General features: G+C 40.0%; 1 protein-coding gene across 1 annotated transcript in view; it reads right to left on the bottom strand.

Moving 5' to 3' along the window:
* Window positions 1–7,974, bottom strand: part of LOC116716271 (forkhead box protein K1-like) — a 21,193-nt gene extending 13,219 nt beyond the window's left edge. Inside the window, exons 1-3 of the mRNA XM_032557193.1 lie at window positions 7,695–7,974; window positions 7,525–7,650; window positions 7,158–7,292 (exon numbers count right to left, since the gene is read on the bottom strand). Of these exons, the coding sequence (XP_032413084.1) occupies window positions 7,158–7,292; window positions 7,525–7,650; window positions 7,695–7,974 (541 nt within the window). The remainder of the gene's footprint in view (window positions 1–7,157; window positions 7,293–7,524; window positions 7,651–7,694) is intronic.
* Between the last annotated feature and the right edge of the window lie 5,696 nt (window positions 7,975–13,670).

Below are 13,670 nucleotides of genomic sequence, written 5' to 3'. Positions count from 1 at the left end.
CCCAAAGATCGAGTAAAGACTCTACCTGAGTCAGCATTCATGAACAAAATCCTGTTAAACTGATCAGACGTAAATTACACTATTCAGCTGGCACGTGTCTGAGTAACACTCAACTGTTGATCCTGGAAAAATAATAGGCAAATTCAGAAACAGAAAAGATCCTTTGAATAGATGAATAACTATGGATTAAATAACTAGTACAATTGTCAAAAAAGACTGATGTCAACAACTCCCCAACCTAATTTATTAGAATGTTTCTTTTACAGAGAAGTTGTATCTAATGTCATAGGGGGAAAAATGTGTCATTCTGAACTTTTTAACATGCTTGCAGCACAGCTAGCATTAAACATAACACATGAGGTTTGCTCAGTTTCTTGGTAATTGTTAATTTCACAATAAAGGACTTTGTTCATTTAACTTTTATGACTGCTACAACTAAATGTAAAACTAAATAGCAATTCTGTTTACAGTTCTACTTCATTGGCAGAATTTCCAATTTATCCTGCTTCAGAACAACTACAGCACAATGAAGTGTGCATGTGTACATGTAATTTTAAATAACCCTAAAATCTAAATGTAAAATTACTATAAACTCAGCTGCATGTCAGTTAATATTTTTTAATAAACATAGGTTTCTTCTACTACACAAAAGATCACCCAGATTATTGTCAAATCATGTACTACTTGGAAAACCACATGCAAACATGGCTCTGGTGGATAAGGTGCTATAGTTTCTCCATGTGGGTCTTCCAGGCAACATTTCCGGTTCAGCAGCGGACACGCCCCTAAACAATCAAAGGTGACGTACCGAACTTCGCCCTGCTGCTTGTTGCTTTAATAAGGGGAAAATAACCGCTGTTCACAAAAGATTTATGCAAAAAGAAAGGACAAACTGATGTATAATGCCTAGCTCGACTAAACAACACAAAGGGAAAAGCGAAGCATCCAAGCAAACGAAGCTGTTCGACCACAACCTCCGTGGAGAAGCTAACAAAGCTAACAAAGACATGGCTGCGCAAGAAGGGACAAGCGAGTCTGAAAGTAGTAAGTCAGATCAAATCCTAGCGGCATTGGAGTCATTAAGAAGCGAGTTTTCCGCGAAACTTGATGGAGTGATGGTGACACTACAAGATGTAAAACAAGAAATGAAAGATTACAATGAACGTATGTCGCGAGTAGAGGACCGGATTTCCACCGCGGAAGACGAAGTGGCTAAGCTACAAGCTAACGTGAGTACCTTGCAGGCTAAAAATAAATCGATGGAGGACAAACTCATGGACTTGGAAACAAGGTCTCGCTTGAATAACTTAAGGCTCGTGAATTTGCCAGAAGGTGCCGAAGGTTCAGATTTATGTGCTTTTTTGGAGAAGTGGATACCGGGGGGGTTGGGGATTGAGGCGCAGCAACCTTCGGTGAGCTTGGAAAGAGCTCACAGATTGGGCCCGAGAGCAGACGGCGCTGCCCGACCGAGAGCCTGATAATGAAGTTCCTCAACTACCGAGAAAGGCAAGCCGTTATTCGAGCTGCACGGGGAAAAAAGGACGTCTTCTACAAGGAACAACGGGTCCGCTTCTACCCCGATCTGGCCACCGGGCTTCACCAGCTGAGAAAAAAGTTCGATCCGATCCGGGAGGAGCTGCGTAAATTGGGCATTGGCAATGGAGTAACTCACCCTGCAACGCTTCTAGTGACTTATGAAAACAAAACATTGGCATTCAAAACACCTGGGGAAGCAAGTGAGTTTCTCAAGAAAATTCAAGAGAGCTCAGGACACACAGAGCACTAAGTAAAGAACGATGGTATGTAAAGTACGCAAATAACTGAAATTCATTATATGACTTACATTATATTATCTTACAGTTCGCGCGTATCCATACAGTATACATATTTCTCTTTGCATTTCAGTGCGTTTATGTTCCTAAGTTTGTTACATATCCGCATTCCTAATTTTGTAACAATAAGCATTTAAATGTAAAATGGTCCTTTAAAAGGTTTTTAAATTTCAGTGGGCAGAGGTAAAAAATGTTATTTAGCAGCAACGGGGATACTTCCTGGCCAAGAGTGGTTTTGCTGATCCTCACTGGTTGTGGATTGGTTCCTGGCCATAAGGGGAGTCTAATGGATAGGGGTGGGACTCTCCCAGTTTGGGGAAGGAAAATGGTAGAGGGGTTTTGTTTTTGTTTTGTGTGTTGGATGTGTGTTCTGGCATCCGGTTTTGTTGTGTCTCACATATATATAAGGTTAAGCAACCCGCTACTTTTGTTAGTTTATGCCTCAAATAATAAAATTTAATTTTATTTCATGGAACTGCAGGGGTCTTCAACGCCTCCAAAAAGTAAAGCAAGTCATGAATAGATTGAAAGAAATGGACTCTAAAATTGTATTTCTTCAGGAAACGCATCTTCTTGATGAGAACAACTTAAAGGTTAGGAGGAGGTGGAGGGGCAATTTATATACACGGCACCGTTTGCCTCCCATTCTAGAGGAGTTATGACTCTAATACATGAATCAGTGCCACTGCAAATTAAAAACATTATTAAAGATAAAAGAGGAAGGTACCTAATACTTCAAGGCTCCCTAATGTCAGAAACTCTAATTTTAACTAATTTATATGGACCTAATGTGGATGACAGTAATTTTTACAATGATTTATTCCTCACCCTGTCAACGCTTAAAGGATCACACATATTGGGGGGGGACTTTAATTGTGCATTAAATCCAAACATGGATAGATCAACCGGACTAGATCAATCGCATAACAATTGTAGAGCTGCAGTTCATAGAATGATGAAGGAGTTGAAGTTACTGGATGTTTGGAGAGAGAAAAACCCAGCTAATAAAACATACTCCTGCTATTCAAGTACTTTTAAAACCCACTCCAGAATAGACTATTTTTTAATTTCTACAGAGTTGCAGTTTAGAATTCAAGATTGTTACTATGACAATATTGTAATTTCAGATCACGCTCCGTGTTGTTTGGTTTATAAAGATGATAAATTAAAGAGAGACCCGCCAAGATGGCAATTTCAACATAAATGGTTACAAGACGAAAACTTTGTGAAATATTTAGGAATACAAATTGATGAATTCTTCCAAATTAATACTACAGAAACAACAGCAAGTATAAAATGGGAAGCATTTAAGGCCTTCCTTAGAGGACATATTATTAGTTATACAGGGTCTAAAACAAAACAAATTGAAAAAACTAGAATACAATTGGAAGATAAAATAAAAGTAATTCAAGCTAAAGTAAATAAGGGAAATGACCCACAACTAGAAAAGGAATTATTGATTTTGAGAGCAGAATATGATCAATATTCAGCTTCAAAAGCTGCATCAAGTCTTTTGCGACTCAGGCAAACATTCTATGAACAAGGCAACAAAGCGGGCAAGTTACTGGCATGGCAACTAAACCAGTTAGAAACTAAACAACCAATCACATCTATTATATCAAATGAACTAACCTTGCAAGACCCCCAAGAAATTAATGCAGCTTTTAAGAACTACTATGAAGAATTGTATAAAGCGCAAATAAACATAAAATTAGAAAACATAAATCAATTTTTAAATAATTTAAATATACCAAAATTCTCAGAGGAAGACAAGGACAACTTGAATCTAGAAATTACAAAAGAAGAGTTAGAGTTAGCCACTGACGATAATCTGAAATCAGGGAAAAGAGCAGGACCAGACGGCCTTCCAATAGATTTATATAAGACCTTTAAAGACAAGCTTTTGACCCCATTATTAGACATGTTTAAAGAAATTTTTCATTCAAATTATTTCCCCCACTCTATAAACGCTGCCATGATTATTCTTTTGCCAAAGCCAGGCAGATCTCCAAATAAATGTGAGAACTTTAGGCCGATTAGTTTGCTAAATTCTGATCTGAAAATAATCTCTAAGTTGCTAGCGCGACGTTTACAAAAGGTTTTGCCAAATACAATTGACCGAGATCAAAACGGGTTTATTTTGGGGAGGCAAGGCTTTCATAACGTGAGGCGAGTATTAAACATAATTCATTATAATAAAGGCACCCCAGACTCTGCTCTTTTATCATTAGATGCCGAGAAGGCGTTCGATAGGGTTCACTGGGAATATCTTTTTCAAGTTATGGAAAATTTCAATTGTGGAAACAATTTTGTAAAATGGGTTAAAATATTATACAATAATCCCTCAGCTGAAATAATAACAAACAGAAACATATCTAAGCCAATAAAGATCAATAGAGGCTGCAGACAGGGCTGCCCATTGTCACCTTTACTATTCACCTTGGCAATAGAACCATTTGCTATTGCGATTCGCTCACACCCTCATCTCACTGGAATCACTGTTGGACCTACAGAACACAGGATTTCCTTGTTCGCAGACGATGTGATCTTATTCATATCAAAATTAAGTCGATCAATACAAATTATTATGGAAATAATTAAATTATTTAGTGAGATATCTGGATACAAAATAAACAAAAATAAGTCTTCTATTCTATTAATGAATGCAAATGAAAGAATTAGCCCATCCTCTGATGTATTACAGTTTAAAATAGTTAATGAATTTAAATATTTAGGGGTACACATCTCTTCAGATCTTGAACAGGTTGCTGCGACCAATTATAAACTCATATTGAATGAAGTAGACAATTCATTTGAAAGATGGATGCCACTACCAATATCTATGATTGGAAGAATAAATATAATAAAAATGAATATATTGCCAAAGTTACTCTATATATTTCAGAATGTTGCTCTTCCTCCTCCTCCTGAATTATTTTCACAAATAAAGAAGAAGATGTTGCGTTTTTTATGGAACAACAGGAAGTCCAGACTCCGTTTATCTTTACTGTACCTCCTTATGACCCAGGAGGCTTGAAGTGCCCAAATTTTCACTGGTATTACTATGCTGTGCAGTTGAGGTCTATGATGTTTTATTACAGTAATCATTCTCCACATTGGACTGACATGGAGACTCAGGATTTGAAATTGACTCTGCCTTCATATTTATATTCAAATTCAATATCAAAGCTTCTGAAACATACTAAAAATCCATTTCTTAAGAATATGATAAGAGTATGGAGAGATGTAAGAAAAATTTTAAATGAACCGAATTGTTTATCGTTGTTCAGTCCAGTGTGGGGTAACCAATTTTTTGTACCTGGTAGAGCTGATTTAATATTTAAAGTATGGAAAGACAAAGGACTCCAAATGATTCAGAATCTTTATGTACCAGACTCAGACATACTAATGAGCTTCCAGGATCTGCAACATAAATTTTACCTAGATAGGAAACATTTCTTTAAATATCTCCAACTCAGAAACTTCATAAGAACGAGTCAAAATAATGAGTTGACAAAACCTGCCAAGTCAACTTTAGAAAAAATGTTAACAAAGGACAGTTTGAAGAAAGGTATCATATCAGAATTTTATCACTCAATAATGTTACATATATCAGAAGGATCTCATGATAGACTTAAGGCTTGGAGAGAAGACTTACTGCTAGAGATATCTGAGGAAGATTGGCAAACAGCATGTAAACTGGCAAACAGCAGCTCTATCAACACATCTCTTAAAATGATTCAATTCAAATGGTTAATGCGGGTTTATATAACACCAGTGAACCTTAATAGGTATAACAGGGAGATTCCTGATGTATGTCCGAAATGCACAGAGGACAGAGGAACTCTGGTTCACTGCATGTGGTATTGTAGGATAATTACACTGTTTTGGAAAGCGGTAAAAGATGTAATTGAGAAAATAATTTCCAAACAAATGATTCTTGAGCCAAAGCTGTTTGTGTTTGGACTGTACCCTGAAAAACATAATTATACTAAAAATGAACGGACATTTATAAACTTAAGTTTGCTTAATGCGAAAAGATGTATATCAATGTGTTGGAAAAAGACTCATGGACCGACCATAAACCAATGGCTGCAGCAGATGTTATCTGCCCTCCCTCTGGAAAAAATTACGTATATATTAAAGGGAAAACAAGATTTGTTTGAGTTCATCTGGAATCCCTTCATTAGGTATGTCAAGGATCGGAACATCTCGGAAGACGGTACAAGTGACTGAAGAACATGGTAACTGCAGTTCCCAAAGACAATTCTATTAGAGGACATATACTGTTAAAATCTCAATTTAAAGACGATATGTAAAATATGTGATGGGTTGTATTGGAACCAGGATTGTGAGAGACATTTTGTTGTACTTTTTTGTTTGTATTTTATTTTGACTTGAACAGTAATACTACTATTGTTGTTGCCACAATTTGCATACTGATCAAGTTGTTTGTTTAAACCACTAAAATTCTAATAAAGATATTTTGGAAAAAAAAAAACAAAAAACTAAAATCAGTAAAAAACAAAGCAGCATCCAGCCCAAGAAAGTTCACACGTCTAAGAATGCAACTGGCCACATCTTTCCACACAGGAAATCTCGTCAAATACTTCTGTACAAACTGCAAACGAAATGTCGCCGTTCTACTAGCCAGGTGGACAAGGCCCTGGCCCCCCTCCTCTCTCGGTAAAAACAACACAGATTGCGGCACCCAGTGTAGACCGTTCCAGAAGAACTTAACCATCTCTGCCTGGACCTTCATAAGTAGGCTGGATGGTGGGTCCAACACCGCCAGTTTATGCCACAGCTGGGAAGCGACAAGATTATTCAATACAAGCACTCTGCCTCGATACGACATCTGCGAGTGCAACCACTTCCACTTTGACAGTTTGTTTTGTATTTTTTGTTCAGCGTTTTCCCAGTTCTTTTTTACAATTTCTTTACTGCCTAAAAATACACCAAGGTACTTAAAACCATCTCTTTTCCATATCAGACCTTGAGGGAGAACCGGGAGCCCCGTGGACCACTCACCGATAGCCAGGGCTTCGCTCTTGCCCCAGTTCACCCTCGCAGCAGATAAAACAGAGAACTGGTCCGTAATCTTGGTTAAAACACTGATATCCTGTTGGTCTCTAATAAAAACAACAACATCATCAGCATAAGCAGATAAAACCCTATTGTTTATAAAACCAGGTAAAACCAAACCATAAACACTCGAGCGTATTTTCCGGAGGAGAGGTTCCAGGGAGAGTGCATAGAGCATCCCCGACAGCGCACAGCCCTGTCGGACGCCTCTACGCACCCTAAAAGGAGCACACAGGCTACCGTTGACCTTCAACACACTTTCAATGCCACTGTACAGCACCTGGATCATGGCGATCAGACCCTCGCCGAACCCAAACCTCCCCATGGTTTTCCAGAGGAAGCCGTGTTCAACGCGGTCAAATGCCTTTTCTTGATCTAATGAAATCAAGCCAGTCTGTAAACCCAATGAACCAGAGACCTCCAAAACATCCCGAATTAGGTAAATGTTATCTACCATGGACCTGCTGGGGACGCAATAGGTCTGATCCCGGTGGATGACCTGCTCCATAGCTTTCCCTAACCTGGTGGCCAGGGCCTTGGAGAGGATTTTATAATCGGTGCAGAGGAGGGACACGGGGCGCCAGTTCTTTATTTCCCTGTAAGTTGCCCTTCTTGGGCAGCAGGGTGATCACCGCCCTGCGACACGACAGGGGGAGTGAGCCGGTTTGCAGACTTTCGGTGTACACCTCGAGCAAGTCTTGGGCCAGAAGGTCCCAGTAGGCCTTGTAGAACTCTACAGTGAGCCCGTCAACGCCCGGGACCTCTGACCCTGCATACTAAGGAGAGCGGCGTGGAGCTCCTGGAGCCCCAGAGGGCGTTCCAGGTCAGCGTTAGTCTCCTCAGAGACCTGAGGCAGTTCACTACAAAACTCCTCATACAATTCCTCATCTTCCTCGTACTCACTATGATATAGGGAACTGTAGAACTCCACCGCCCTCCTCCTGATCTGTCCCGGCTCACTCAGTTGCTGCCCCGCGTCCGACATCAACGAATGTATCTGCTTCCTCTGCCCGTGTTTCCTCTCCAAGCCGAAGAAAAAGCTGGAGGGAGCATCCATCTCTGCGATGTTCTGCACCCGAGATCTGACCAATGCGCCTTGGACTTTATTCTCCAACAGGTTGGCTAAGACTAGCCTTTTAGATTAAGAGCTTCAATATACTCTCGATTTCCAGTGGAGTCACTAAGGCGTTCTAAGTCCACAATATTCATCTCCAGATCTCTAATAGATCCGGTGATGTCTCGAGTGGCATTAACAGTGTGTTGTTGACTCAGCAGCTTAATTTGGACCTTCCCATAATCCCACCATTGTCTCAGACAGGTAAAATCAGACTTTTTCTGCCTAAAACCAATCCAAAAATGACATAAAACTTCCTTAAAACTACAGTCATGAGTTAAAATCGAATTAAAATGCCAGTACGCGCTTCTAGGTAAGATGTTTCTAATAAACACAGCACCTAGAAGCAATGAATGATCCGTGAAGGCCACCGGCACAATCTGACATGTTCTAAACACATTAAAATGATGTTTAAACCAATAAATACGATCAAGTCTAGCTAAAACGATACGGTTCTCTTTAATGTGGGACCATGTGTACTGCCTGGAGCCTGCGTGCATCCTTCTCCATACATCCACCAGGCCGTGAGATGAGACCAGCTGCCTCAAAACGTGTTGGGCTGCCGGATGCGGCTCTGCATGGTTTCGATCTAAAACATCATTTTCAGTGCAATTAAAATCCCCACCTATAAAAACATCCTCTGACCCACAATCTCCCAACCTTTCCCCAATTTTCTCAAAAAAACGCCTTTTCTCTGTATTGACAATGGGAGCATAAACATTAATAAAAACCAGGCTAAAATGATCAAAACAAGCTCTAACTAAAAGACACCTCCCCTGAACAACGTGTTCAATATCCATGGAATTCGGGGTGAAAGCTTTGGAGAAGAGGAAGCCTACTCCCGCACTCTGTGAGGTGCCGTGGCTCAACACCACCTCTCCTCTCCACTCTCTACCCCAGTCCGTTTCAGTATTACAATCACTATGTGTTTCTTGCAAATAAATGATGTCAATCTTTTTCTGGTTCATCATTTGATAAATTAATGCCCGTTTTCCCGCCTCCCTCGCCCCATTAAGATTTAAAGATGCCACTTTAAAAGAATCCATCCTGGGTAAGGGGTTAAAAAAAAACACACAACAAACTAAGGAAAAAAATGAAATCTTGTCATACATCATAATGCTCAGAATTGTTTTCTGACCTTAGACATTATTTTTTTCAGTCTAAACACTTCTGTGTCCGTAAAACCGGACAACTCTCTGTTCTTTATGTGATATCGGGCAGAAAAATAAAACATTCTCAGATTTGGAAAATAACTCTCGAGTTTAACACCTTTCAAGCCTTTCGTTTGGCGTAAAAAGATGCGAAAAGCCTCAACAGGGTGTCTCGGTTCTTTGGTACTTGACTGAGTAACCGATACATCGCTGGTGTCTGAAAACCAGCTCTCAGCATCACTGCTATCTGACCCGTCTTTTTTTCCTGCAGTTAGCTTGCATGCCTGTTTGCTAGCATTTGCAGCAGCCACCACGTTCTTTCTTTTGCTCCTTCTTTTTATTGGGGCAGAAGCTTCCACCTCTCTCTCATCATCTGTCAGTCCTTTCTCTTTCTCCACTACATCTCCCTCCACCCCCTCTACACTACTCTTTCCTTCATCCTGTTCATCTACCTGCATTTCTCTCTGTTCACCCTGAGCTCCACCCGCTAACTGTTCCTTCTCACCCCTCACCCTTTCCTGCTCTCTCTGCTCACTATCTTTCTGTACTCCTTCACCTTTCTCACCTTTCTCACCGTCACCACTCAACACACTGCTCTCATTAATGTTCTCACACACACTCATTTCTACCGTTCTATCAGTCCCAACAATGCTGTCAACATCCTCTCTTACCACCACCGCAGGTACTTCCGCGTCAGCAGTGGGCTCCCCCTCCGCTAACGCGGGTCCACCCGCGTCAGTAGCGGAATCCTCCGCCGCCGTAGCCTCACCCAGTGGCTCTCTTTCCTGCTGCTGCTCTGCTGAAGCCGGCTGAGCCGGCTCGGCTCTGCCTGGACACATTTTTATAATGTGGCCTTCCTGACCGCACCCAAAGCACTTCATATGTGACGAAGTAGCAAACAACACATAATCAAATCCATCAACCTTAACATGGAACCTTAAATCCAGCTCCTCATCCCTCCTATTCAATAGCATAAACAGCTGTCGTCTGTGCGACACAACATGTTTAAGCAGAGGTGACTTACAACCAGATAAAACCTTTCGAATCGGCGACACCACTTTTCCGTGTCGTGACAGTTCTTTAATTAAAAACTCGTCACTAATGAACGGAGGAACGTTTGAAAGTGTAATTTTAGTCGCCGGTAAAGTTAAAGGTGAAACGTGCAAAAACAAGCCCTTAACAGAAACGCCCACCTCCACCAAGTGCTGAGCCTGTTCCACCTTTTCAACAAACAAAACAACCGCCCCGTTCATCCTAGCCGCCGATTTAATTGCCCCATACCCAATGTCTTTACCCACCGCCAAACAAACTTCCTCCACGCTGCACGGAGAACCGGCACCCACCTTGACGCCGTTCTTCCGTGTCAGCGTGGAGGACAAAACACTCCCAGCACCAACCACCATGGCGTCCGAAGACGCCGGCCTGACGGCCACCCCCAAACCCACAAAACCCCTTAAAGAGTGACTAAACTAAACACAAAGTAACAATTAAACAAGTAATATGAACACCTAGTGAAAAAACAGTAAGACAAACTGCTCTCTCTCTCACTCTTCTTCCGCTCTCCACTCACCCTCCTCTCACACGAAGAAGAAGAAGAAGAAGAAGAAGGGAACGATGGAGGAGGAGAGATGAATCAACACCTTCAATCTGAACACAGGTGGAGCGTCGGTTCTGCCTGACAGACTGAGCTCAGGGCGAAACTCCCACAGCTCAACAGAAGAAGGAAGATATAAAAATAAGACGGAATAATTTGGTTATAATCAATTTTGATTCACTGCAGATATTAAAAATGAAGTTTGATGTTTTTAATCAATTTAAGCAACTTATGATAAACAGAAAGAAATGAAATATGATGTGAACATCAGTGAAGGACCAACAAAGATACATATCAGCTGAAAGAAGTTTAATAGAAATGAAATATAACACAAATTTATTCGATTCATCAAAAAAATATTATATTTCATTTTGTCCTTCTAACACCTTTAAATATTAAACAAGATTTTGTTGGATTTTCTTCTCACTGTTTTTTATTTTTATGTTTCTTGGATAATTCCCATCAAGGATTAAATTTAAATCATCGTGAAAAAATACTTTAATGCCACATGAAACAAAATTTCATAAAAAGCAACATTTGAAATTGTTGATATTTTATCACTAATCCAAAACAGTGATTTTGTTCATAAATAGAATATTAGCAGAACTGAGCCTCATTTATATTTGGCAGAAAATCTGGACTGAATTGATTTTGTACAATAACTTTAAAATGACAGCAAATATAAACACCAAGATGGCTGCATGAAGAGCGGCTTCAATCTATTGGGGGAAACATTTATTGTCTGAGGAGGAAGATCCAGAATGAGGCCAGAAAAATGTGAAATTATCCTAGAAAAGCATTTATTTCATAGCAGCTGGTCTAAAACAAAAGCTGAATCTCTCCAAAGGTCGTGGAAAAGATCAGATCTTTGTTTCTCAGAGCTGCTGCCTCTCAGAGAGTAAACTCTAGAACATAAAATCACTGCAGGCTGCAGAAAGTGGTGCTTTGAAACACGGCAGCATCTCATTTTCTCCTCTTATACAGTTAGAACTGGGTTGAATGGTTTTAGAAACTGGAAAAAATAGACTTCAAGAATTTGGGTTTTTAACTTTATTGATCAAAACTTCTGGTAATTTTGTTGAGAAGATCAATCAATTTAAAACCATGAAGAAATCTTACAGGGAACAATCTCAAAAATTACATTTCCACAACTTCCAGCAAGATGTTGATGTTAATCTGCAGAGTTTAGCAGCTACAGCAAACAGCAAAATAAAATAAAATAAAATCAAGCAAATAGACAAAAGTAGATAAGTTGAACAAATAATTATCCTTCCCTAAAACTGGCTGAGTGATTTTCTGAATGTAATAAATTTGCCAGGAGTCAGAGAGAGACAGAGGGTCGGATCACATGGAAAGACCTTTCCTGGGTTGATCCATGTTTTCTTCATCAAGGTAAAAATCCATCATAAAGTTTCTCCATGTACAGATGGAGCCTCAAAAATCCTTGAACTCATTCTGGGCAGAACCTGTGAAACTTCTTGGATCCACAAACATTAAAGAACATCATGAAGCAGCAACACTGAGAGCAAATCCACATTTTAAACCTTTGGCTCGCAGGTCGGCCTCATCAGGTTTGTGATTTTACAATCTCCTGCTCATTTTCACTCACGGTTTAAATTATTTTATTCTTAGTTACTTTAATTTAATTGGGGGGAATCTGTTGACAGGGTGTCAGGTTTATGCACCCAGAACATCAAATTCAGACACAAGGAAAGACGAGACAGACTTAGATTCATTTTACTCGCGAGGAGAACGGACAGAGACGTACTCAGTTACAATCTCTACCTGCTCTGAAAATACGTCTTGCCACACCCTCTCTTTATTTCATTCATTCATTGTTACAATGCAAGTCTCAGCTCTATTAAAACATATGCAGCTGCAACATGATTCACGGTTTCATAAGATAAACTAGAACATTTACTATGAACACTATCACTGAATAAGGCTAATCAGCACCTTTATGCTATAAACTATCATATTATAAACATGAAGAATATGACGTCCTTCTGCTGAGCGTCTGATGAGAACAAGCTGTTTCTGCATCCTGCAGCAGGGCCTCCTTCAACATACTGATTAGTATTTATATAGGTTATTATATCACAGGGTAATAAACTACTGATCAAGCCCATAATCAGGGCCGCGTATAGGGGGGCAAGTTAGGACACTTCCAAGGGCCCCTGACCGACGGGGCCCCACAAAATAGGCTTTTTTTTTCATAGAAGTGTGTTAAAATTGGGGCCCTGTCAATTACAAAATTATTCATACTGTGTTTCCTAAAATAGTTTATAGCAGTAAAAATTAAATGTTACCTCCCAGAGCAAAAAGCTCATCTATATTTTCACTGAACTTCCCTGGATCTGCATGAAATGGTTCGTTCCTGCTTGGAGCCTCAATCTGGTCATTCCAGCATCATTTAGACCAGTGGAGCCCAAAGTGGCCCCTGAGGGCCGGCATCCTGCAGGTTCTAGTCTCCCCCTGGTTTAACTCACCTGGATCCAACGATGGATCATTAGAGGCCAAAGAAGAACTTTGACCTGCTGAAAGGTTGTTACTAAAACCAGGGAGGGAATAAAACATGCAGGATGCAACCAGGCCTCCAGGAGAAACAGCGCCCCCTAGTGGATGGACATGTAATACAAACAAAACAAAGGAGTAACAAACCCTGTTTACAGTTGTGTTTGATTCATAATAATTGTAACATTGATCAATATATTTGATGCATGTTTGATTCATTATTTTGATATCTGACAACATTTAATGTTTCATCATTTAAAACTGTATTATGTTATTATGGGGAAAAGAACTTTGAACTGTCTTGTCAATAAACTTGACTTTAACTTTTGACTTTAACAGAGAGAAATTCTCTGATACAAGAAACTCTAGTTCTTCAGAAC

This window comes from Xiphophorus hellerii, chromosome 24, assembly GCF_003331165.1.
Source record: "Xiphophorus hellerii strain 12219 chromosome 24, Xiphophorus_hellerii-4.1, whole genome shotgun sequence".
Lineage (NCBI taxonomy): Eukaryota > Metazoa > Chordata > Actinopteri > Cyprinodontiformes > Poeciliidae > Xiphophorus > Xiphophorus hellerii.
The sequence above is the reverse complement of the archived record's forward strand: the minus strand, read 5'-3'. Positions and strand labels throughout refer to the sequence as shown.